Source organism: Amia ocellicauda, chromosome 10, assembly GCF_036373705.1.
Source record: "Amia ocellicauda isolate fAmiCal2 chromosome 10, fAmiCal2.hap1, whole genome shotgun sequence".
Lineage (NCBI taxonomy): Eukaryota > Metazoa > Chordata > Actinopteri > Amiiformes > Amiidae > Amia > Amia ocellicauda.
In genome coordinates this window covers 7,515,775-7,542,377 of record NC_089859.1, presented here as the reverse complement: position 1 = coordinate 7,542,377, position 26,603 = coordinate 7,515,775, and the positions used below count along the sequence as shown (strand labels likewise).

The 26,603-nt window shown below is 36.3% G+C and overlaps 1 protein-coding gene across 1 annotated transcript in view; it reads right to left on the bottom strand.

The window, feature by feature from the left end:
* Nucleotides 1–651: 651 nt before the first annotated feature.
* Nucleotides 652–26,603, bottom strand: part of gabrb4 (gamma-aminobutyric acid type A receptor subunit beta4) — a 64,153-nt gene continuing 38,201 nt past the window's right edge. The window contains exons 3-9 of the mRNA XM_066714826.1: nucleotides 18,133–18,353; nucleotides 10,627–10,709; nucleotides 6,267–6,404; nucleotides 3,163–3,315; nucleotides 2,492–2,748; nucleotides 1,539–1,628; nucleotides 652–1,148 (exon numbers count right to left, since the gene is read on the bottom strand). Of these exons, the coding sequence (XP_066570923.1) occupies nucleotides 795–1,148; nucleotides 1,539–1,628; nucleotides 2,492–2,748; nucleotides 3,163–3,315; nucleotides 6,267–6,404; nucleotides 10,627–10,709; nucleotides 18,133–18,353 (1,296 nt within the window). The 3' untranslated portion in view covers nucleotides 652–794. The remainder of the gene's footprint in view (nucleotides 1,149–1,538; nucleotides 1,629–2,491; nucleotides 2,749–3,162; nucleotides 3,316–6,266; nucleotides 6,405–10,626; nucleotides 10,710–18,132; nucleotides 18,354–26,603) is intronic.

The following is a 26,603-nucleotide window of genomic DNA, read 5'->3' as shown; positions in this document are numbered from 1 at the left end:
AAAAAACAAATACCCCAAGACATTGCTCCAAAACATTATGATATGAAAATCCACATTTTTGCGCTGACTCTGACGTAACATATCAGATTACATCACTCAAGATGGCTACCAAATGTAGGCCATTGCAGGAGCATATGTCCAAAGAAAATGATAGCTTATTTGAAAACCAAGGAACAACACATATTCAAAAAAATTACTATACAGTAAAAACAGAGAATTCTGTATATTTATCCATGGCGACAGAAAAAAACAGATTCGGATGCTGCTTATGAACTCCTACAGCTGAGTCCTGAAAACCAAGGTTCCCAAGCTTTCCACTGACGTCATGTGCTGCTGGCGGTACGCTGAGTAGAATATGTATTAATAAAAATCCAATGATTCAGTCTGTATTGTCTTTGCTCAAGAAATCTTTCTTTTAGCAAAAATATCATGCAGTCTTGAGTCCAAACCCACTTTAGGATTTTATTTAGATTATTTATCTGACGGAGGAAAAGAAATACAAAGGCTTGAAATGTTTATCTCTCTGTTTTTCTTAAACATTCAAGTCATTCTTTTAATACTTTTTACATAAGTAAAGTCTTTTAGATTTACATACATACAAATATATATATATATATATATATATATATATATATATATATATGTGTGTGTGTGTATGTGTGTGTAAGTGTATATATATATGTGTGTGTGTGTGTGTTTGTGTGAGAGAGTGTGTGTGAGAGTGTTCTTTCAATTGTATCAAAGCCAATTATGTGCTCTCAAAATATGGCCCAAGTTTCCAGGGAGGATGCACATCAATTCACATAGTATAACCAATAGATTAAATTGAAAAATCCAAAGGTTATAGGAAATACAATCCTGGACCATTTGTCAATGGTGCTCACATCTGTAAGGTTTGGGATTTTAAGCTTCAGCTTCGATGACCGCCTTCGTAGACGGCAATTGGCACGATTACGCGCAGCACTGCGGTCGAGCGTGGCGTGGCCAAACCCATCCCGCGATGCCATCTGCTTTCTAAACTGTACCCCAGAGCTGTCAAAAGACATAACTGAATTCCTGGAGTCACTGACGCTGCTGGCGACTTCAGAAGGCATCACCTCATTGTTCATTTCCAAGGTAGTGAGAAGGATGTTTCCGTAAGGGTCAACCTACAACAGAGAGAAATGGAAACTGTCACACAAAGCTCTGGTACGTACATTTACGCAAATTACTGTACTTTAATTATGGTTATTAGTGCAAAAATGGTTACTTAAACACATATATAAATATACATACATATATATATATATATACATTTATATATTAACCCAATGGTAAAAAGTGAAATGACGGTATATGATTTTTTTTGTTATTTTAATGATTTATAAAATATATAAAATACTAAACAAAACAGGAAAAATAGCAGGGATTCAAAATATCATCAGATACAGATAACTCTTTTAATTAACTTCTTGGACAAAACTGGTTAATGTTTTATGTGTTTCTTTTAATGCTTTACTGGTTTTCCTTACAATAATATGATTTCTAAATGTATGTACCCCAACTTTTCTTTGTTCCTCGAGATACAGATTCCTTCGTTGTGAATATGACCTTATGGTGTTGGATTGATACGGCACTGAAATGGAATCCTTGCGATGTTGAAAAAAAATAATGAAAATAACATTAAAACGTCCATAAAACAGCTACAAGAATACACAGTACATATGCATACAAATAATTACAATAATAGAATGAAGTAAAGCAGTAGGAACCTCACTCATGTACACATTGCATAAGTTTGAGAGAAAGGACAAATAATTATCATAGCACATAACCCTAGCCAAATTTTAGACCATACATACAATGCAGAAACAGAAAAATAAATAGTGCTCTGGAACTCATTGAAATATAACTGTGTTATAGAACTATAATGATGCTGGCCATGTACTGAACATTGATAATTGATCTGAGGTTGTAAGCATTGTAAAATTAAAATCAATGCATGATAGCTGCCTTAGTATTTTCAATTCAACTCTTACTGCAACTGTCTTTATACACTGTTTGAGGTATTCATCTAACAGACGACACAATTGCAATATTTAAAAAATATATGATTTATGACTATTCAAATAGAATAAACACATATTTCCAAAAAAGCTTCACTTGGATTTAAGCAAAATATGATTGGATCAAGCTGCAGGCGACAGTTGCTGGTTAAAGCAATGGAAGATGGGGTCATTATATGAGCTGTACAATGTGCTTTGGTGAAAATAAGCTTTGACAGATGAATCTGCTGTGTTTCATATCCTTAAAGAAAGAGATTATATTGTGCATCTGGTAGGTAAACAATAAAACAGAACCCCCCGACACACACCCTACTATAATCATCCCATTTATGCTTTGTCGACCATCTTCTGAATCTCAGACTGAAATAAAAACAAAACAGTCAAAAGACCTATGAAGATATAAAGTTAAAATAATAAAAAGAAAGTAATCCAGCCAAAATGCAAACCTGTTCCCTTGGCCGTTTCTCTTCATATCGCGGGCGCTCGTTGTTGGCTTTATTGAGCCTCTCGTTAATTTTTTTCTGTTGCTGGGGGCCCTGGCCGAAGAACACATAGTTTACAAAGGCATATTCAAGCAGGGCCAAGAACACAAATACAAAGCAGCCCATGAGGTAGACATCGATGGCTTTCACGTAAGGGATCTTTGGGAGGGTCTCCCGCAGGTGGGTGTTGATGGTTGTCATGGTGAGCACCGTTGTAACACCTATGGGTAACGAAAGGAAAAGTTTGAGCGGCCATGGATATTCATGAGTATCCCAATGTGAGCAAAAGAAAACAACATGGTATCTAAATGCTATATTGCACAAATAGCTGTTCTACAAAAGTGGACATTTGAAACAGATATCAGTACATCTGTTTCCCAAAGTGTTACCCCAGTAGCTTCCTGCAGATATGGAGCAAACCTTTTTATTACATTTGCTTCCTATGGCAACAAATGGGGTTGTTTGTAAACAGTCATGTCTGCAGCAAGTCTCTTAGCAACCAAGTGCACAGTAGTGTTGTGCAGCACAATAGCCATAAATTCACAGTGGCTGCTCTGGAAACAAATCAACAGCTTAAACTGCAGCGCAGGCCAAGAAATGGTATTCGGCCAAACACAAACCTAATAGACACTTACCCAGGGCCACCCGAGCAGCGGAGGCGTCATAGTTTATCCAAAAAGAAACCCAGGAGAGGATTGTGATTAGGATAGAAGGCATATATGTCTGCAAAATGAAATATCCAATATTTCTTTTTATCATAAAGCTTAGAGATAACCTGGGATAGGAACCTGAAATGAAAAGAATCAGAAAAAAGGGACAAAAGCACTTATTAGAGGAGACAACTTAGAAACAAAAACAAAGTTTTTAATGACTTCCTCTTGATAATTGTGTCCAGTGTACCACATAATAGTGATCCTATTCATTCAGACACCACTCTAGAGTGTTATTTCCCAAATCAAATAAACAAAAACATGCTCTGTGAAAGGTTAAATTATGTTTGTAAAAGTTGTAAACTTTGCTGATTCATTGTGGGTTCTTTTGTATTTGTGTACAGGGTTGTGCCCAGGAATTCTTATGCGGAGTTATGAAAATAAGTATTGCCTGTCTGTTTGTTTATTTGTTTGTTTGTTTACAAATATCATTTGCAATTTCAAAAACTCAATGTATTGGTCAGCGTATTTTGATTTATATTTAACGGGCTGTCGGACTGAATCAGAGGAATAAAATATTTTGATCAGTGTTTGGTACCATACAGCAAGTGTTTGAAAAAATAAATAAAAGAATATGACCAAATACCTCAAAATAAAAGACATTTGATGCTATAAATGAAATAATACCATATCAGTTCACACTACTCCAATACTGTATCAGAATGTTCATATACATTATTTTAATACATTTGTTTAACTTATTGTCTCTGGACAGCATGGTTGGCCAAACAGCATTGTTTACACTGACATGATTTGTATCAAGAATACTTGAATGACAATCTACAAGGCTTTGTAAAACCTAGTGCAAGCTCATCTAGAATATTGTTTCAAGTTCTGGTCACAAAACTTTTAAATGGACATTGATGTGTTGGAAAGAGTTCAAGAAAAGCAATTCCAATAACATTAAAATAACTGATTCTCTTTAGCTGGAAACAAAGAAGACTGCATAGGAGCAGTTCAATATCCTGAAAGGGACTGACAAAGTTAATTTAAACCACTACTTCAGATTTAACATTGCAACCAGGACCAGATAACATAAATGTAAATTAAATACACATAGACAAGGCTACTTTTCAAAGATTGGTAGTGATAATATGGTGCCAACTCCTACCCCATATGAACATTTTCCACATAGTATTTGTACAGAAATATCTGGCAAAGTGTGGGCCAATCAGGTAAAAACAATACAATTGGCTTTTATTCATAATTGCCTACTAACTGCAGCCATATAATCAAAATCTTAAATTTGAATTTGAATTTTTGCAGTGGTAAAATCAAACAAGTAATTGTATACTAGCAGAGAATTCAACATATGCCTTGGGATATTGAAGATCACATTGTTTTGATTAATGTATAAACAAGTAATTAAGAACTGGCATAATTTTGATTCATGTATAACTAATTAATGAACATAAGAACATATAAAAAGTTTCAGATGAGAGGAGCACACATATGACATTAGTCATTAGTATTATTAGTAGCTTATTGGAGGCCATTAAGAAGTCCAGTAAGAGCAGGTAGTGTAAACGTAAGTCAAAGCATGCATTAAACTTAAAATATTATTTTTTAATATCCAGATATAAAACTTTACAATCTGAGTTCCAGTATGATATGTTCTTGTTTGTTTCACCCGTCTTTATTTTTTTATCAGTTCTGCTTGAATTCCCTTGTTTAGGGACTTTCCACAAACCGATTGAGAGGATGTGAATGGGGGAAAAAAACGTTTCTCAACGGGTATAAAGTTGGTAGAACCTCAGCTCTGATTCTGACATTGTAGGAATCAATCAGTACGAGAATTTAAACAATAGTTCTTGCTGTGCTTCTCGTTGCTCTTTTCCCCAAGCTTTTCAAATTTTAACAAAAGAGAAAAAAACTAAACAATTTGCACTTTATTTTGACCTTCACAACTGCACAATTTTCAAATCTCTGAAAAACAGTGAGACGGAAATCACTTTCAGCTATGTCAACGTGTTCAAAATGAATTCCAGTGGATGATCATGAGGATGACCTTAAATCTCTTGGCGTCCTCTTCTGAATTCCTAAGCATCTCATTTTGAATTCCATCTGCTCGTGTGGATTTAATGGCCATGTTACCCTGTGTTTTTGTTTAACAAATAGTGTTGATCGAATGTTCATGGTGCTTATTCATTCCCTTCTGCACTTCTCTCTTTTTCCCCAGTGCATGAGTCACAGTGTGAATTCACCACTTTTTTTTTGTGTCCATGTGATCAGTGCCATTTGTTAAGCAGAGACACCAGATGATTGAGGGTAATTAATCTTGCAGGAACCAACAGGTCTGAATGGAAAATGTCTTGTTAGGAATTCAGAGAAAGTGACAAAGATATTCACTTGCCATCCTGATGAATTTGTAATAAATCTGCTCAAAGCATAACCAAAATACAGAATTTATATTATGAATGGTTCAACATATAACAATCTCATAACATATAACAATATATATATATATATATATATATATATATATATATATATATATATATATATATGTATACATACATAAAGATAGGTATGTTGAGAGAGATAGAGAGAATATGTACAGTATACAGAATAATAATAAACATTTTCCATTATAAATCACATAGAGTAACCTTCCAATCAGAGATCAACATTTCCAAACATTCCTATACCTCAAATTTTGTGTATAAATGTCACCCCATATAGATAATTATCAGGTTTTAAAAATTCTTCAGTTACCAACATTCTTTGAGGACACTTAAATGCTTCAAGTTTCACATGATGTACATTTGCTTTTAATAAACAGTTTTGCTACATTTAACTAGAATGAAAACATAACACAGACTGGTTACTGTAGGTCATTTACAGTGGATGCTGGACTAGATCATTTTAGATGGGGAGAAGGGGGTTGATTGTTGTATTTATGTAAAAATGCGAAAGGTATCTCTGCCCAAACTGCAAGATGACAAGAGATGACAACTTTTATACAATAAGAGACACCCTTCACACAACGTCTACTTAGAGTATAAGATGAGAAATGTATACATCTTTACCTGTTATAAAACTCACTTCCCTGGACACCAGCTGCAGTTCCACAATTGAGAACTGAGGCAATTCCAGTTTATCCACTCCTGTCACTGCACTGTCGCCCCCTTGCCAGAAGAACACAATGTCATCTGTTGTGTATCCATCTGTGAGAAAGACAAAAATGTGAAGCAAGTTTTGTGTTGCATGTCTTTATATGTGCAGAGCTCAGTAACAGATCCTCTGAAATCAATTTTTTTTTAGTATAGTTTCACAATTTCACATATATTCTCATACAGCATCCTGTTTGGTCCAGCATGAATGGCTAAGGTCACAAAACAGGCAATATACTGTCGTGGCAGTGACAGTTATTCATTTGCTGACCTCTTACAGCTAGACTCACACACCATGACATGACAGGGTAGCCCTTCACTCCACCTTCCTCTCAGACCATGTTCCCATCACTGAGACAGAACAAGTCTTAGGTCTTCTGTATTAGCCATGCAGTGAAAACCAACCAAATTTTTTTTTTTATCATCATTGGAGTTGCAATTTGTTTATTTTGGTATTTGCTACCCTTATACCTGTTTTGTCCCCTGAGATATGAGCTCCAGTATCATATTGTCTTTACATCTTTACATCTATTTACATTTTTGCACATCATTTGAATGCAAACCAGTTAGCCAGAATTCTGCCAGGGACATATATTTTTCAAAAGGATAAGAATTAATCAGTTTTTAATAATTTTCTGGATGTAAAGGGAGGTGGCTGGGGGTTGAAAGTCTATAACCATTCTTGTGCATTATTGGCCAGGTCTCAAAGTCTGGATCTTTATCTACAGAATATTGATTGACTGGCAATGAACTCCCTCATCGTATATCAGCATAACAGCGTAGAGGAGATGACCCAATAAAATCCTGTGTGCCAAATGATTTGCTATCTTCTGAATTTCACGAGTTCCTTTTTATAAAAGAGAAAGCCTCTGGTTAATAATTGTGCCTCTCTAACTGCAATGGAAAGTGCAGCATAGACAATAATATCTAATGATACTGCAACCGGTGAGGATGAATATAGCAGTGAATTATACATCGGAAGGAGAAGAGAGCAGAGATTGAAACCGAAGTCAGAGAAAGCAGAGCAAGTTTAAAGTACATTCAATATTTGGATAATTTCAAAAGTATCTCAAAGATGGTGGACCCACTCATCATCTGTGTCTTCTCAAAGAGGGATCCAGTTATGACGGTAGTCCAATACATTGAGGCGGCGCAGACGAAAACCTATTTTCGAGGTACAGCAAGACCGCATGTTTGATCTGTGCACTCAACGTTCATTAAGCTATCAGCGAAAACACGGGGCTATAATAAACTAGCATCACAGTGAATCAACAGCCGATTCTCTGTTCATTTGTCTCTTGCTAGACATCATTATCAAAAATCCATTTAGTCCACAGCATCTGTACTCCTCTTGCACAGAGCCAAATTATATTTTCATAACAGCCTCTGTTCACCTGAGGAGAGGGGCCGTCGCTTCCGTACAGAAGTGCTCCTCATTAAGGTTAAATTGCACCTTTTATATCTTACATGAATTTGTTAATGTGATTATTATTATTTTTATTTTACCGGAGTTCTTCTTTCCTGCCCTTGAATCAACTCATTTCATACAAAAAGTTCACTTATACAAGCAGCCATAGTCCTAATAATTGTCCCTCAGATATATGCAGGCGACATCTATCATCCTTCTACATTTCAGCCACATGGAGGGGAATAGTTTTAAATTAACATAGCGTTCAAAGCAAAGGTGGAAAACATCACCGGTCATGACTGGCTGTGCATTTACAATTAACAGACTTTAAGGAAAAAAATGTAAATAACGAGTAAAGAAAATACTTGTATTTATACATATTCATAAATTAGTGACAATATAATGTGGAAGTCAGATTTTAGAGATGTGTAGACATAACGATGTTTAATGGTGCCAGGACTATATTTCTCGTTTGCAAGTGGTACTTAATAAAGCTATTAATTACTATGAATAATTAATGTCTCCTAAGAATCTCAGCTTAATGGGGGCCTCAGTTGTTGTTTTTTTCTCCACACAGTTTTCTTTTTGAGTTTATATCTGAATATTACTACTGTACGTGTTGCTTCTCCCATTTTGTCTAACTATAATAGGCAAAGTAGCCTGTGAGAGGACTTATTCAGTATGTGGCTTATAAATGATGATGGAAATAATTTAGTTTGAAAAAAAATCTTACTTACTAATCTACTGAATTCTACTGAATAATGCACATTACTGAACATTACTTAATCACAAATACATTATTACTGTTCATAGCTCCCAAGTGCCACATCTTAATAGCCTGGGAATTGCCAGTTTGAACCCAGATTATGCCACTCTGTATTGATTGGTAGCCCCTGATACAAAACTGGAGAATTGCAAGTCAGCTAGGGAAAACGTGGATCACTTCGCAGCAGTGCCCCTTGGGACAGGTCAAGCGTCTGGAGGCCTGGGAAGGCAGAGCTATGAGAGTTCTCCATGCAGTGATTTGGCTCTGCTGTTTGCAGCCTGGATCCACATCATGTTAATAATTAGAACATTATCACCGTGACAGTATTTGAATAGATGGAATATGATGCATGACTAATAGCAAACCACACACTTACAGTTTAGTGTACTGTATATCTCAGACATAGTGGTGCAGCTTCTGCCCAATGCAGAGAGACTTTAATGGCAGCCCACACAAAACAACAGAAGTCTTACAGCATCTCCCGCCTGGGACCCTCTGTCTGCGGCACACTCCATCATGGGACTTTGTAGATGTAAGCATTATTGTAGCCATTATTATTATTATTTTGGGATGTTTTCACTTCACCTTTTTTGCTTAATCCCTTTAGCTAATATTTCTTCTTGTCAGCCTCTATGGTTGGCTTGTTGTGTGGCATCTAGCGAATGTCATAGAAATATGTTTTGTTACTTGTTATTTTTCCAAAGCCAGCTGGCTGCCTGCTTCTACCAAAGGCATTCAGATTCACCTGCAGTTATTGATGTCATATCCCCCTGCTGTATCCCACCCACCCACATCAAATCCCTATCAGGACCCTATCACACTTACTGTATCATTCCCATAAGGGAATTAAACTGAAAATAATTATATATATATATAGATCACTCCCAAGTTCAGAAATCAATGTTAAGTGGTCTCTTCATGTTTTCCAGAGCTGTATATATATATATATATATAATTATTTTAAATCAATTTAACTGATTTATTTACTAATACACATAGCTGTGTATTTTGGAAAAAATCTAGATTGTGTGTATTCAAACTGGTTGTACAGAAAATACTTTGTGAGCTACAGCTGTTGGCAGACAATTTGTTTTGTTTTGGTCTTTATAAAACAAACGAGCAAACAACTAGTTTCTGACCCATGTTAAATTGATCAGACTGGAAAACTACATTTAAACAAGCACCCACAGTCCCATTATTTAATTGATCAATGGATGTGGATTAACAATGCTAATCACAGCTTTAAAAGTATCAGGAATTGTACAGGGCAGTACATTCTGTCTAAACAGTGTCTTTTTAAAGAAAGCCATAAAACTAACTAACTAAATCAATACAAACCATGCCCATTCTCTTTCAAAACATATCCAGCATAGTTTTCTTAAGTATTTTTTTTTTCATCTGTGATTGATTCACCATTTTAACACATTACCTGTCGGCAATATCAGTGTTGTGTGAGAATGCCAGGCAGGCAACTTTGCATGTTATTGCCAATGTGCATTACTATAGTCTTTTATTCATTTCTGTCTTCTAATAGCCCTATTCCACTTAACCAATTGTCTTTGTTCCATTGTTTTTTCAAAGTAACATCGAGACTGAAGAAATTTCGGTGTCAATAATGAGATTGTTCTACCTGGGATGGTTGTTAAGTGTGTGTTATACAGGCTAAATGTCTATTGGAGAAAAGGTTTCCCACTGTTAAGATTGTTAAAAACTGAATATTGTTATAAACAGGGATAGTTCTGATTAAGTTAGACTAAAAACAAAAACAAAAACATACCAATGTTCAAAGAAAGAAGGAAAGATTAAAGGAATTAAATGAGCAAAGAAAATGTCTTACTGTGAGCCAGTAAATGCGAAAAAAAATCTGTAATCAATGCTGACCTAACCCATCTCTCCATAGTATAGTGCTTGGGAGTAAATTGACCTCGCACAAAATAAGAGGTAGTTCGTTAAGAACCCAGCTCCCAATTGCAGAGGTATTTTTGTTGGGGGAGAGGGTTAAATGTTTGCTACAATACAATGAAACAGTGGTATCAAGTAAAATGGAGCCTGGCTTAAGAGCTCAAATAAACGGCACAGAACAAGGCTGGGAATCCACCTACAGCTTTCAATTTCGAGGGTGCAGTTCTGCTGGTCCAGGGGGTACCTTCGCAGATCCATCATGCAGGCAGCCGTTGTGGTTATTCTGAAAAGGAAAGGAACAGAAAGAATTACTGTTACCTTGGTAACCTTTGGAAATTGCAGCTTAGCCTTGACTGCACCACGTGAATCTTTAATTGAGTAATTTCAGCAGCCGTCGTCTTGCGCTGAAAGAAATCATTTTAATCACTCGTTTGCTGGTGTTGAACACAGCCTGCCAATGGTTCCTATTCAGCAAAGGGGACATGCTGTAACTAGCATCTTCTTGTGGATGCTGGGTCTTTGTTCTCCAAAGGTCCACCCGAGATAAACAGGAGCTTTCTTTATTTGCATTTGCATGAACTGCCCTGCTCCTGCCTTGAACACGCTAGTCCTCTGCTTCACACAATGAGACTGACCTTTTTTTATTTGTATTTTTTTACATTTTTTATTTTGAACTCTCTAAAATTCCATTCAGTGAAGTCAGCCCCTCGGGGAATGCGCCGGCAGGGATAAGTTGGACTTAAAGTGCAGTGATATTTACATCAGCTGAAGTTTAGATCATTAGAGGAGAAACAAAGTCCCCTCTGGCTGTGTTACTGCACATCTGACTGGTGAGCATGGCCAGAGGGCTTCGAAATTGTTTGAAAGAAGCGCCTTTCGCTGTGCCAGTTTATTATATAGATTTCCCCCCCCCTTTTCCTCGGCAGTGCTCTCTACAACGCTGTAGCACAGAATGCTTCATCATCATAATAATAATCAGTTACATGTTGTTGTTTTTGCATTCCTTTCTTTTATACAAAGCGACTCATACAGGCTAGGAGGTGGACTTTACAAATACAACTGCTATTGGTTCTTTTTGGTTATTCATCGTACTGTGCTATAGCTGCAACTCTCCTTTTTGGACACCGTCTTACGCTCGTGCCACTTTGACTGTAGCCCGACAATCAAGAAATGCTGGATGTCGAAATTCAAAACAGGATGTGGAATATAAGTTCTGTTGAAAATGGCCATATGAGGTTCTTACCTTTTTAGACAAAATAAATTGTTAGTAGCTTCAACATTCACAGCCATGACAACCAACGGTACTCTTTCTGACAACAAGCAGAAGTTATAGTTTTATCGTAATGGTCTTACTAGTGTTTCTTTTTGAATTTTTTTATTTAGGCCTTTGTGATGCAGCTGGAGAATTCCCTGTGTTATAACCAGAGAAACATAAAAATATCAATAATGATGAAACACTTGAATAATTTTGGGATATCGCAAAACAGATCATGGAAAACATGAACTTCGATGTTGTCACGGTGCTCGTTTTAGAAATTACAAAATGTTGTCTATTTATTTATTTCAAATAGTGCTCCAGCTGAAAATGCTTTATAAAACATTTTCAATTGTGTGGGAAAAGATGCCTCTTGCAATTAAATAGTTGTAAGAAATCTGGTACAGCCCAACCGCAACCACTTGAGTGATTTATTTCTTTCCAAGCTTTTTTTTTCAACCATCAGTAGCCTCCTACACATGCCTAATTACTGTAGTCCTTCTGTCCACTAGCAGACCACATTTTAATAATTACATTTGTGCTTTTCAATCATACAAGCAGTACAAACAATATAATGTGTTTGTTTATTCTCTATAAACTCTCTGCGAAATACATTTTAACTGTTCAATTTTTATTTTATTTTCTCTTTTTCTGGCTAGGTCAAAAGCAGCATTTGATACAAATTGTTAGCCTGTGGGTGTGTGTGTATGTTTGTGTGTAGGTGGGGGAGGGTGCTGTTGCATGGTAATACTTACTAGTGCAGCACATTTTAGTTATTATATTTGTGACATTAAATCATACAAGCTCTGTCAGCTCTCAGCTCCTTTTGCAAATGAAATAGTACTCTCCATGTTCGCAAACAGAATGAATGTCATTTCATCACTTTTCCAGTACCGAAAATGCAGCAAAACTAAAACAGAGAGAATTTGATACGTATTAGTTGCGTGGGATGCTGGTGGCTGTACCAGTTGCCTACTAGTGCAGCACATTTTAATAATTACATTTGGGATACTGAATCATATGAGCGCAGTCAGCTTTTTTTTTTACTCCCATTGCCAATGAAACAGTTCGCACTTGTAAGAGAGAGAGAGAGAGAGAGAGAGAGAGAGAGAGAGAGAGAGAGAGAGAGAAAAGAATGTAATTTCATCTGTTATTTTGGCAACAGTACTGCGACAGAGTATTCCATATACAGTGTGTATGTGTGTGTGTGTGTGGGGGGGGTATTGCATTTAGCGTACAGCTAGACGTTAAAATGATGAAGCTTTTCTTTTTATTATGTAAAGTAAATGGAAAAACATTTCTGTTGAGACAATGACATTTATGTCAATCCCCCTGCATGTGGTACCAGCATAAAAATTGCAAGATGTGTTTTTATTTGTGGGGGTAATAAACAGGTATTGCTTTTAAGTGGTCAAAGCAGTTTTTGAACAATAGATGTTCAACAATAGAGAGCAGGTGTCGTAGGTTAAGTCCCATATGCAGACACTGCTATCTTTCAACTAGGTGTTTTCCCCTAATAGCTCCAGACAACCTAGCTATATAAATGAATACTTCCCCGTGCTAGGAGATAACCTGCGCCAGACCAACATCTCTCAGTCTGCTTAACATTACAGTAAAAAGGTATAAGCTTTGGCCCAATAACCCATTTAGGCTTTTGAAGGACATAGCCACAGCTTAGCAGGTGACAGAGTAATGCATAACCAGTTGCTTTAGAGAATAAAATCTTGTATAAGTATGTCTATTAATCTATTAATATGAGGAAACTATATACAGCGTCCTCAGAACTTTGATGTACACAGAATTGGAAAAATATATGAACTGAAACCACAATGCAAAGGTAATGAACACAACTCTATATCCATCCATCCATTCAATCTTCCATCCATTCATCTATTCTTCCATTTTCCATAACTGCTTCACCCAGTACAGAGTGAACTCCATATACTCAAGCCAATTAAAATAAACTCAGACCTGAGCTGTGATAATAAAAGAGGGATCGTTTTAGGAAATGGTATACAATTTCTACTATTTCAATCCCATCTATCTCAGAGATGACACATGCATGGATCATTTCTCTTCAGGTGGAACCACACATCACTAATAAGTCATCATTTATCATTTAAATTCAACATTAAATGTAAAATGTACGCCTAATTTAGATCCTTCTGAGATACTGACAGGCTGACATGGTACCTTAAGTAGAATGATCTAGCCACACACACACACCCTTTAAATGCATGTGTGCTTATTTTAAACATTCTTCTTATTTCCAGAACACCTACATCCATGAATGTTAAGTATGGTTTGTAAAGGCATTAATGCAAATACTAGTAATTAATAATGGGAGCTCCCTTCTTCTTGGCTTTGGTAATTCCCTCTCCAGTCCTTGGCACTATCTAAACAAAAGCTGTCTGTCTTTGCCTGCAACCCCCCGCCCCCTTCTCTCTATAGGTAATTTCCTAACAACATACTGTTTCTCTCATTTCCGCCTACTGCAGTACTATGTGAACCAGACATGTATTTCAGCGTAGTGGCATGGAAAGCTTTCAGGAGTGACAGGATGACGTTCACAGTCCACAGTTCACCAACTGTTAATTTTGTGTCTGACAGATCAACACTGTTTCTTGCTAGATTTCAACCTTTGAATTACTTAAATTACTGAAACATCTGAAGTAGATCATTTTCTGGAAGTAAAGATTGTGAAAAACACTTTGTTTTCAGAACCGAAGCCTACTCAACTTAGCAGTGACGATCTGAACTTTTGAACTCTATCCCAGAGAACTAAAAAAGGAATCCCAGACATATTTGGTAGTACAGTCTATATGGATAGTAAGGAAACACATATATTTGACAGTTGACAGCTAAACATTTATACATATTGCTTTTATATTTCTTGCAAAGGAAGACACTGTCAGTTTGGTCTGCAGGGCAAGTGGTGAAACCCACCAATTCCTCTCATGCTTCCCTGTGCACATGTTAGAGAAGACAGCAGTGTATTGTGCCCTGCAGGCTTCCAGTTAAGATAAGAAACTAAGCGAAGTAGGGATTCAAGCCATCGACCACACCGTTACATGACTCGGTCTTTACATCAGTTTAAACAGGTAAATCCCAGACGAACCCTCCCATAGAGAAGACATTGTCACATTACTACAGCTATTTTAATCTAGTTATTTCAACCCACTGAAGGATGTGTTATTATTATTATTTTTAATGAGGAATCAGTCTAACCATCCCATATTTACAGAAAATGAATTTCATTTAAATTACACAAATTGTAGTATATTTACTCATCGGCTTCTAAAAGGGCTTTGTTTTCTGCATTTACAGACAATGAGAATGAGGTACTACTTTTATTAAATGTGAATAATATATATAATGAAGTAGTTACAATACTCTATCTGCAAAAGTTGCTGTAGGATTCCTATAATTAACATTTTAGTTATTATTTATCTCTGAAACATTTTACAATATGTTTTTGCCCTCTGGAACAAATAGTAGCTGTTGTTTATGTAACCTATTTTAAGGCCTAAGAGAACAGTGCGTCTTTCTTTGTAGTGAAGTCATCATTTTCATTAATTGCAACTTTTCAGTGGCACAGAATGTATATACAATTAAAGGCTTTACAGGCAAGTGTTACCCATGCCCAAAGACATACAGACATTAAAAAGTACATAAAATGTTGCTAATATCATATATATTAACATATAGATGTTAATGATTATTTGTTTACAGGAACAATTAAAATGGAATTAAAATGGTCAGAGGGGAATAGCTCAGTATACTGATAGGATGCTGTTTACCCCTTTATAATCGCTTTATTTGCTTATTGTGTGCATATACCTCCTCTCCCACCAGACCAATTTCCCCTTAATGAATTTACAATGTCCACTTCTTATTGTCTGCCTATGTACTCGTATGTGACTGAGGTTGACTTCATTTTGACAAGTGACTTTTCATAACACAGTCCAATATCCTTATTTCAGCTGATGTTTCTAACACAGGGTGGCTCTACCAATTGGACCCGTTGACTCCTGTCCTGGTAATCAGGAATTTAGGGCCCTCTGTGCAGGTTTAGCCAAGATCAGTAAATCACACCGCTTTGAAGAGAGAGATGTCCCAGATTCAAGGTTCACCTTACACATCATTCAAGATGCAGGGCTTTGGACTACTCATCCTTTTCCTTTCTCAATGTGACCTCCACCCAATCCAACTACTGTTAGCTTACATAAAGTGACATGATATACAGATGACATTTTTTTTTTTTTTTAATTTGAGGCATGGTAAATCCCTGAAGCAGTTTTGCTGTATGCCAAAGCATTCACAAAGTGAGGAATATGTATGCTATCCATGTGTTTAGAACTATAAAGCTATCAGACTGACCTGACAAACTGCCACAATGCAATATTACTGTCCACAACATGCCTCCCATTACAATCTCAGCAAACAGCATTGAATTCACTCTCTCTTCTTTATTACCAAAGGAATCCTCAAGGTAGAGATTTGTCTTTTGGTATTAATCTATTAATTCACTGCGTTTGTGGATGCATGGTTAGTTTGGTCAATGGTGCCATATATTATAAAGAGTTAACTTTAAATCAGTCTGGCCTGGAAAAATGCAATTAAGGCCAAACAAAAAAGTAAAAATGATGCATTGCGTAGTCCTGTACACACAGATCGATACAATGTGTTTTAATGTACCTGTGAAAGTGAAAGGTATTCAACGTATGTGTCTGTATCTTTTAGATCTTACAGATCAGTTTGTCATTGTTTGAAAGATGTGTTTTTTTGTTGTTGTTGTAAAAATGCATGAGTTATGCCAATATGGGTTACTGAAGAAAAGGCTATTGGATTTGTTTGTAACATCAAAGACAGTAAAAAGCAGTAAAAAGAGAATATGGATACGATGTTTTGTCCGAGACTGCCACAAGGTTTGTCTGACCTTCGATTTTCCAACATACACTTCCTGTTTGCTTTGAACTTTAGAGACATCTGTAAACTGCACTTACATGGCACATAATAATGACAACTTAATAAGAACTTGAGTCTCCGTATATTGTGGCTACTGCTATGGTTAATTAAATGCTGGAGGTTTTGACTGGGCAAGCAAATGCTGACGCTATACAATGTCTGGCTGCTGCGTGTGATTCTGTTTTTACATTTGAAAACCCACACAAACGCCATCGGAAAGGACATGGGCCGTTTCCTTTGCGCACTCAGGGAAGCAAGGACGCTGCATATGTTAAAATGATCACCGCCAAATTATTAACACCTGCTTGCTACCCTCCGCCGCCTATGTAGCTATAATTCACAGGCATGCTTCAATAAACTCGTAAAGAAATTAAAGGTTTCTTACAATAGACTCACAGGATTTATTCATAACTGTAATTATGATAAACACGACTTGCAGTATGTAATTAAAAATCAATGGGAGTAAGTAAAGTAAAACAAAAGGAGAGGAATGCATTGGCTAGCTGATATCTGGGAAATATGTGCAACCTTATTAGCTGTCCTCCCGACATCCCATTTACAGCACAATACACAATCTGCCTCACTATGGCCTTTTTTTTATTGCCAAAGGTTTTAAATAAAACATGGAGCCATGGCTGTGCTTTATAATAGCATTGGTCCTTCCAACTTGTCTGGTATTATAATTTATGAGCCAGAACTTATTAAGGCAATATTGAAAACAGCATTGTGGGATCTGCACACAAATGTAGTCAGTAATCATTTTGTTAAACACTTTAGGCTACAATCACGTCCACATCCAATCTAGACAAGGTTTGACCTCTCATGTTGTCTTAAAAGGTGCTTCCTGTAACACCACAGCAATTCTGCAAGGAAAAATCAACTGCATTAAAATGTTAATTCCAATGTGAGTTTTATTGTATCTACTCTAGTTTTAAGACATTAAAACATTATCAGAGGCCTGGAACACTTTTCCCCCAAATTGTTATGTACTTGATTGTCATACAGGGACAGTAGGGGCATTCTGCTGGTGTTACTCATAGGTAAATAAGTTACCAACTTTGGAAAACCGTTGAGCCATACATTCCTTGTTCAGTTACTAAACATCTGTACCATTTATTGAAACACCACTGTTTTTGACAGACCATATGATACAAAATAATATCTTCTATATGAACATTAATGAGATTTTATTATATATTGGATTGTGTGATTCTACACTCAATTTGAAACTGCCATCACAGACCCACCTCTGTGCACCTGAGATGCACAACATGCTGAGCCAACAGACCAGGCTATATGAACAGGGACTATATATGCTCCTGGGAACCTAGCGAAATGACAATAACATGCTCAAATACTAAATAAGGCCTGTTGCAATATAAGCAATATGACCATATGAAAGTTTTCAATCTAACCACATTCAGTTCCCACCCATCCTTCTAAACATCCTCTGAACACGAGAAGAACAAGGAAAGTAAATTACCTCAGCCCATACAAAACGGTTCCATCCGGGTGCAGCCGGATCATACGGTTCTTCACTGTTACACCATGCAGGAAGGACTTCTTATCATTAAGAAAGTAGGTGTCTGGGAGCCACAGATGGTCAGCCACACGGTTGTCCAGGGTGAGGTTGAGAGAAAGCTCTGTGTAGGCCAGACGTTTATCTCTCCAGCTTTGTTGGAAATACATTGTGATTGTGTAATCCTGTCAGAGGAAGAAGAAAACAAGACGTTTGAAAATGCTTTGGAATGTGTCATGTACACATACAAATAATGGCCTGCTATGAGTGAACAAGGGCAGATTTTAAAGAAGTAAAAAGAGATGTGGAAGAAATATTGGAATTCATTTATGTGAATGAGCAGGCCTACATTAGGGGACTGCCCTCCATTGTCCGTCAGGTTGGGCTCTGACTCACCCAGACCCTTTACTGGATGAAGCATGTATTGAAAAAGGATGAATGGAGGTCTGGATAAGGTTGTCATGAACATAACATGATGTACAGTTGAAAAATATATGATTCTGGTCTATGGACTTTTAAATTATATGTTTAATGATGTAGCAAGGATGAGGTTACATCCAAAGTGAGTCAACACTATAAACAGGCACATATTTCCACACACCAGAAGAAGCCAAACATGATGAATTGTTCCGCTTGATAAGAAAGAGCACTTTTCATTTGAACTCTTTGAACTTTCTAGCAAATGCGCTTCCTTTCTCTAGCCCAACATCTTTCAGTATATAGGTTTGGGTACACTGACTACATTTGCATAACTATGCAAGGATGTGGTCACAGCTCCTGCTAGAACTCAAACTAAACTACTTTTGCTGTATGATTCTACATTCTCAGTGACTAACATAAAAATCTACTTCTCTACCTGAACAATACCCAAATGTACTGGTGCTGGGGAATAGCATCGCTTGGCCTCCCTTGCGTTGACAGGAAATTCCTGGATAACCCTCAAAAGATGGGTATGGCCTTATGAAGGAGCCCATTAACGGGATTTATTAATAACTGTAAATTGTGATATACATGACAGCAGCATGTAATTAAAAATCAGTTGGAGTAAGGGAAACCAAAGGCGAGGAACTCATTGACACATCGAGCTGAAATGTGCAAAACCCCTTATGATGCACCTTCTTAACCTCGTAATTGCATAGTGCAAAAAGGGCAATTTTTTTTATTTCAAACAGGTTTAAATACAAGACGGCCAAGGCTATCTAAAAAATGAATCAATGAACCTATTATTTACATGAACTTAGACAAAACCCTAATGTTACACAAGTTCTTTTTTTTCATTTGGGCATAGATAATATTCTTTCCCTTGATTTTTTCATAAGTCCTACTTGTAAAATAGATATGCTTTGCTAAATAAATAATAATAATAAAAAAAACAACTAACATTTTCATATTACAAAGCACAGTTAGAGCAGTTTGTATTAAGCATGCATGGCTGTGCACCCTATTATAAACAAACTAAATCTGTATGTTAACATTGCAACAAGCAATCAGAGGGTTCTGGGCATTCACACGACTCATAAAACCTGAAATGTTACAAGATGAATGCAAAGTATCTGCAGATTAACTGAATCTTAGACTGCATCCTAATAGTAAAGAATGGGAAAACTGAATGTCCTGCCAAATACTACACCAGCAAGACTGACCTAAGGAAAATTAACCTCTTCCCCGAACACTTAAGTAGAGTACTTGAATTAAATTAAATTTAATTCAATTCAGTTATTTCAGAGAACAGCAATGTGTGTTTGATACAATGTGTGTATTTGTATTACTTGCATGGAAAATTTATTTATCCAGTACTGTGAAAACACTCTGAAAAAGTGCCTGGACATTTGGAAAAATAATAATTTGCTAAACTGTACATTTTAACAAGACTACTTGGAACAATGTAATTAAATACAAATGAAGGAATGTATAATCCCCCCAGAGACTTTTCAATTATTAATTTAGATGCATTATTTATATATTTAAGTGGGAAAGTAAAATCTGAAATACAAATGTTATATTCTTTCTAATTGTGAAATGGCTCTAAATGAGGGAGGTGATATGTCTTTTTTTAAGTAGTTTGCAATCATTTGTTCAGTTTTCTCTTCCCTGTTCTTCATTTTCAGATGCTTTCCCCTTCATATCCCTTACAATTAGCAATATAAATGCTCACCAAATAGTAAAGGAAATATCAGAGTTGAGCAGTGAGTGAGAATCTGATCCTTACTTATATCTGAGATCAAGAATCAAACACTACCTTTGACCAATACAAACCTTAATGCATCAAAGCATCAAAAGTGTACAATATCCACATTTTGTGCTAAATCCTCTTAGTAAAAATTATTTTTTAATGTGCTTATCCTTTGGATTAATTTCTACAATGTTTTCATGTGGCCCTCCTTTTTATATTAAGTTTTTGTAACTAAAGGTTCCAGTGAAATTAACAGTACTGCATCTCTAGAAGAATTGATAGCTTTAAAAACCTTATCCTACAATTAGTCTGGGTATAAATCCTCACAATGGCTCTTGGTCATGTGGTGTAGTGTGGGGGGGGGTAAGGGGTGCAATATTGTTCCTGACCAAACTTATACTTAAAACTTCTGACAGATGTTTAATTACATTTTAACCTTTTCATTATCACTATGGAAAGCACTTGCCAAAAACCCTTTGTTTAGTACTAATTTCATAGCTTGGTTGATGTGTTCCATTTTATACCGAAATAAAGGCTGGAGCAATCTGTATTTAATACCATTTCATTTTCTACTACATTGAATATGTCAGCACCCCCCCACCCCCCATTTACTGCTAAATACCTCTTTAGAAATTAATTATATTCAAGCAACATTTCACACCAGTTATGTTCTTGTGAAAAAAGGAATATTATTTTTCCCCCCAATCATTTATGGTTATATTTGTCATTTAATCTTGACTATCAAATTCAAAGAATGTGCTTTGTGCATCTACAGTAATACATCTAGCAACCACAAGCCAATCAACCAAAGGGTTTTGTGTGGATTTCTTTCTCTATGGCAACCATTCACCACATGCTTTTACCAAGAGCATACATAAAGCAAAAGAGTCAAACAAGAGCAAGAGAAAACACATTATTTTCCTATTGATACAAAGCTAAATGTAATATATGGTCTTGAAAAGGGAGATCAAGCAGCAAAACTGGTGGAAAAATACAATTCATGTCTTACATGAAGTCTTATATAAAAGCATTTATATTTGTATAATCTCGGATGATCAAAACACTTCCCCCCCATGACTTCCTGTCTGTGAATATGTATTGATAAACATATTGGTTAGACAAATTCTATAAACGGTTTCTTAATCTCTGCTATATTTGCCTCTCCATTTTCCTGCTTTTTAAATAAGTCACTGTCCTGATTTAAAATTTGGTCCATAATCAACTGGTAGCTAAGGGTACAGTTCCTGCAAAATCTGCCAGCAAAGGATTAGATGTTACAATATCTGTTTTCCCCCATTTTTACAACAAGGGAAAAAAGTCTATAAATTCCTCAATGTTAGCAGACAAGCAGGGCCATCACTTTGGCCATAATAACTATCCAGGAGGGTACCGGCTTTAGTGATTTTTTTACTACGAACCTTCCATTATGTTATTTATTAAGCTTTAGTAGTAATGATTGCACCTTTTTTCATTCATGGTACTCAGGGTAATCAATGGTTTAGCTTCAGAGATCTTATCAGCACTACCTTAAAATTCCAGATCTAATCGTGAATTTTTCAGCAGCAAATTTTAAGCACATTAAAATGGTCAACAGACAACAAAGGAAATAAAATAAAAAACTAAATTCAAATTATGTGAGTAAAAAATGTTGCACAAAAGCAAAGTGAAACGCCAGGAGTTTGAAAATGACACCCCTAAAGCATTGCAGGTCTTCCACTATGCATTGTGTTTCATTACTCCTTTAGAGAATTACATTTTAATCCAACCCCTGTAGTTACCTTTATGCTGAATTGAAGAAAATAATTTCTCCATCCGCTGTTCTGTTGTATGAGCACTCCAGGTGAGTTAACAGCCAAACCCTTTCTTTAAGTCATGAACTATGTCTGTGTCTGCATGGCAATTATAATATACAGCTTACAGAGTCTATTTCATAAAATGCAATTGATGCAAAACATAGGCTACCCATTTGCTAAGTTTTCTGTTAGTGAATGCTGTACCTTTTGAAAAGTAAGGTTGCTTTGTTAAGTTATGTTAATTAAGGTCTTTATGTCGTGCTCACAATAACCTTTATCCAAGGATATTGCCATTCTGTTACCTCATGAGCACTAGATAAAGTATCTCAGGATCTCAATATTACAAGCCATTATCTTGTGATCACAACAAAATAGAATGGTAATAGCAAGATCCTGCGATAAACTGACTCTGTGATCATGAGATAACGGCTGAAAATATCAAGATCCCAAGATAAATTATCTTGCAATCACAAGATAACAAAGACCTTTTATATTTGTATTTGGTCTAAGCCTCAATGAGCCACTGCAGAGAAGACTAGAGTGCCTTTCCATTCATGAAAACCTTGATGTAAAGCATGTTCATTAAGATACTTCTACTTTAATTTACTCATGTGTTTTCCCTGGTCCTGGGCTGAGTTTCCTTAGGCCAAGATCAAAACTGGCTTATTACTGTATCACAAACTATGCCTGCACAACAACCATGGCATTTACCATTTCAATCTGCATTACTGCTATAATTGTATCTTCTAGGTTTCAGGTTTACGGGAACCTAAATAAAAAAATTGTGTTATGGGAACCCACCAATCAACTGCCTATTTTCACAACCACACAGCTCCTGGATTGGACTAGTGCTTGTGTTCAGATTTGTGCTGGTATATATCTGTAAATGTCTATATATCTTGATTATCTTAGATGCCCAGCTCTGACTGTTTCACAATGTTATGTTTTGCTTCTTTTTCCTGTAATATTACAAATATTTGATTTTCAATAACTCAATATATTGTTTCTTTGTGAAAAGACAAACTATCCCACGTAGAGCTGTAGAAATTTCTGGATCTTATATTGCTCAAGGATGTTTATGCCATTTCTCTTGTATACAAATAAAATGCAGTAAAACAATAAAAGGTTTTCCATGTTTCAATAACAGGTAATTTAAAACATGAATGTCCATGTGTTACACTTGGGGAACTGCTGTTCATGTTGAGAAGGTGCGTTGTCTATTTAATTAAGATTGAAATGTTTGATGAATATGAATATTAATGAAAGAAATGTTTGAGGTCAACTTTTTCCACATATTTGAGTATTCTGTAAATACAAGTATCATTCTCAGTAGAAATATCTTAACAAAATCACGCGGCATGAGTTTATTTATTGTCATTCTGGAGTGTGAAGTCGTACTTTGTGTACATAACCATGACCTTGGGCTCAGTGCCTGTACATTGCTTTTAAAATGAACATGGCAATCCGAGTTTGTTTAATGTAGAAATCTTAATATGGTTCTATGCCAGAAATAGGGGATGTTTAACACAAAATGACCCACTTAGCATTCTGTGCAGGTGTACTTCAGGCCTGTAACCGTATGTCTGTAATTTGCCGGCAATCTGCCTGAGATTGTGCATATTAATGAACCTGTAACAGGGGCAGCTGCAAGCCTAGTCAGTCCTTATACACCATTACTTACTGTACTTCAGTGCTCCACAGGTGATATACTGACCTTTACTTAATATGTCACACTCTGCATAGACTGTGGTCACACACATTACTCTTATAAGACTTCACATGACACACACGACTAGCATGTCCCTCTATATCTGACTTATTTTTTTATGATAATGATGTGTGAGGGCTGGTCCTTGCATTAGAAGATTTGTAATTCTTTTTTTTATTATTCATCTTGTGCTAGATGCCTATCTGCCCTTTTCTATATGTTGTTATTTAGCTTATCCCAACACAAAACATTATCGATAGACTATCAAAACACTATCAATATAGATAGATACATACAAATGGAAATTGGGCTTAAAGGCATACAAGACAGAAAACAGGAGACACTTCTTCACACAGATAGTTGTTTGTCTGGAACAAACTCCCCAGCGATGTGGTTGAAGCCGACAATTTGGAAACATTAAAAAATAATGAGTTATTAATGGACACCAAACGAGCACAATGGGTCGAACGGCCTCCTTTTGTTTGTAAACTTTCTTACGTTCTAACCCTGGTTATCTGAGAGAGGATTCTACCCAAAGGGGGAGTGGCCTATGCCATTACCATGGGAACTTGGTGAATACATTTTGGATAACAAAGCTGCCTATTGGCTACTGTACACTGTCACTCAAACAGCACTCCTCTGCTTTCATAAACACCATTGCCGTGCCTCGAGACGCATACTTGTATACTCCACTATGTGGTTTTTGAGTGTACTATGTGGTTTTGAGTGTACAGAGAAGTGCATTCACACTGAGAAAGATGACCAAATGAAGTTCACTAACGATACCCGGATGATATCCTAAATACGGCCAAAAGTTGAATTGTGTACTTTTTACACCCAATATGTCCCATCATGAACCAGGTAGAGGAAGAGGAGGAGCTATCATGACTGAATTTCTTTTTCTAACATGATGGAGAATGAAAAATTAATGTAACACATCAAAGACAAACATTTTCAACCAGCACAAATCTGAATTTTGCGGGGTCTCCTGTGTGACAAGCAGTGCTATGCATCATTTCCTATAAATGCAAAATGGTTAAGTATGTAAATTTCATGGTGTTTTTTTAAATAGTATACTACATAAACAGTATACTATAACGATTAGTATACTATCCACATTAAAGTTCATAGTCCGTAGTATGCGATTTGAGACACGGCTCATGACGTCATGGTCTGAATACGAGCAGAGGAGGGCTGTGTAAAGTATATAGAGAGTAATAGCATAGAGTAGCCAATAGGCACCTTTGTTATACAAATGAACAAAAAAGGAACACAAAATTATTATAATTGTTCCGAGGAAGAATCAAAAATTAAGCGAAAGACCACCAGGAACTTCAGCAGATTAAAGTTAAAATTCAAATTTATTATTATTATTATTATTATTATTATTATTATTATTATTATTATTATTATTTGTATTAAGTTATTGTTAAATTACCAAACCAATTTTCTGAATACAGCACATTTATATTAGTATGTAACAAATGTTCATTTTTGTTTCCGCATTCCCCATTAATTCAATCTATTTATTAACTTCTTTGGCACAAATTTTATTTAGCACCATTTTTTCTGGAACCGATCTCATATGCAAAGTGAGGTATACCTGTGCCTGTACTTGTGTGTGTGTGTGTGTATGTATGTATATGTCTTGGTTGAAATATTTTTGAATCATTTTAGCATTTTATTCCTTACGGGATTTCTTCTAGACGCTGTGATTCCACTCTGCTGTTGGACCCAGAGAGGAGACTCAGGGGTAATTTAGAGTGCATCTCACCTTATTACAAGGAGATGAATATACACCTGTTAATCTACCCACCCAAAACAGCAAGGACACACACATTAACAGAAGCTACATTCTTGGTCCTTGGATACAAGAAATCCAAGTGTAAGAGCTGCTGGAATCATGGCCTGTCACCCACATGATCAGGGTTGGTTTATGGAGTTAGTATAAACGGTAACAGATGGAGAGTCATAGCCCAAATGGAAAGCTTCGCTCATTTAAATACATTTCCCTCGTCTGTTTCCTTCAGGCAAGCTACATTCATCAAAGGTATCAGACGTGGTTACTGCAAGCCCCACCTGCAGCTAATGCACACTGTTTAGGGAGAGCATTTCTCTTGTGAGATGTCTCAGAAGCTGAACACATTTGAACTGCCAAAAATGTACTTTCCGGAGTTACCAAATGTGTAAAGTCTCCTAAGAAATCCAAGAAGGATGTGTTTGATGATTTTCAGGACCAAACACAAGCTTTTGTGCTCAGAATAGCCTATAAGAGGTGCATAATGATCAACAGAACTGGTCCCAAAAACTCGTTGCCACAACTTCCACAAGTATTTCATTCGTTTGTAACAGTTTTGAAAAAAGAAAAAGAAAAAAGAACAATGGAATGCTCTCAGCAGGATGCAAAATGACCTACATTTCCAGAATTAGTGTAAAAAAAGACTCAAATTAAATATTAAACATAATTCCATGTATCTTTTCCTGTGTTTGCATAACTGTAACCCTGATGGCATAAATAATGACGCACCAAACCAAAGTTTATTTGCAAAGGAATTCCGCTGGCATTTTGGAAGGATATTTACTGCCAATTATGTTGATGAGACATTTGTGTGGTGCACTTTTAAGGAAATGGGGTCATCTTTGATCTCAGGTAAGTGTACAGCAAAGGAACTGCCCTGAATTCATAGGTTTAATTATTTTATTAGTTGTGTTTGTTCTTCTTTATCCAAATTATTGTCCTCTCAATAGAGAACAGAGAGAA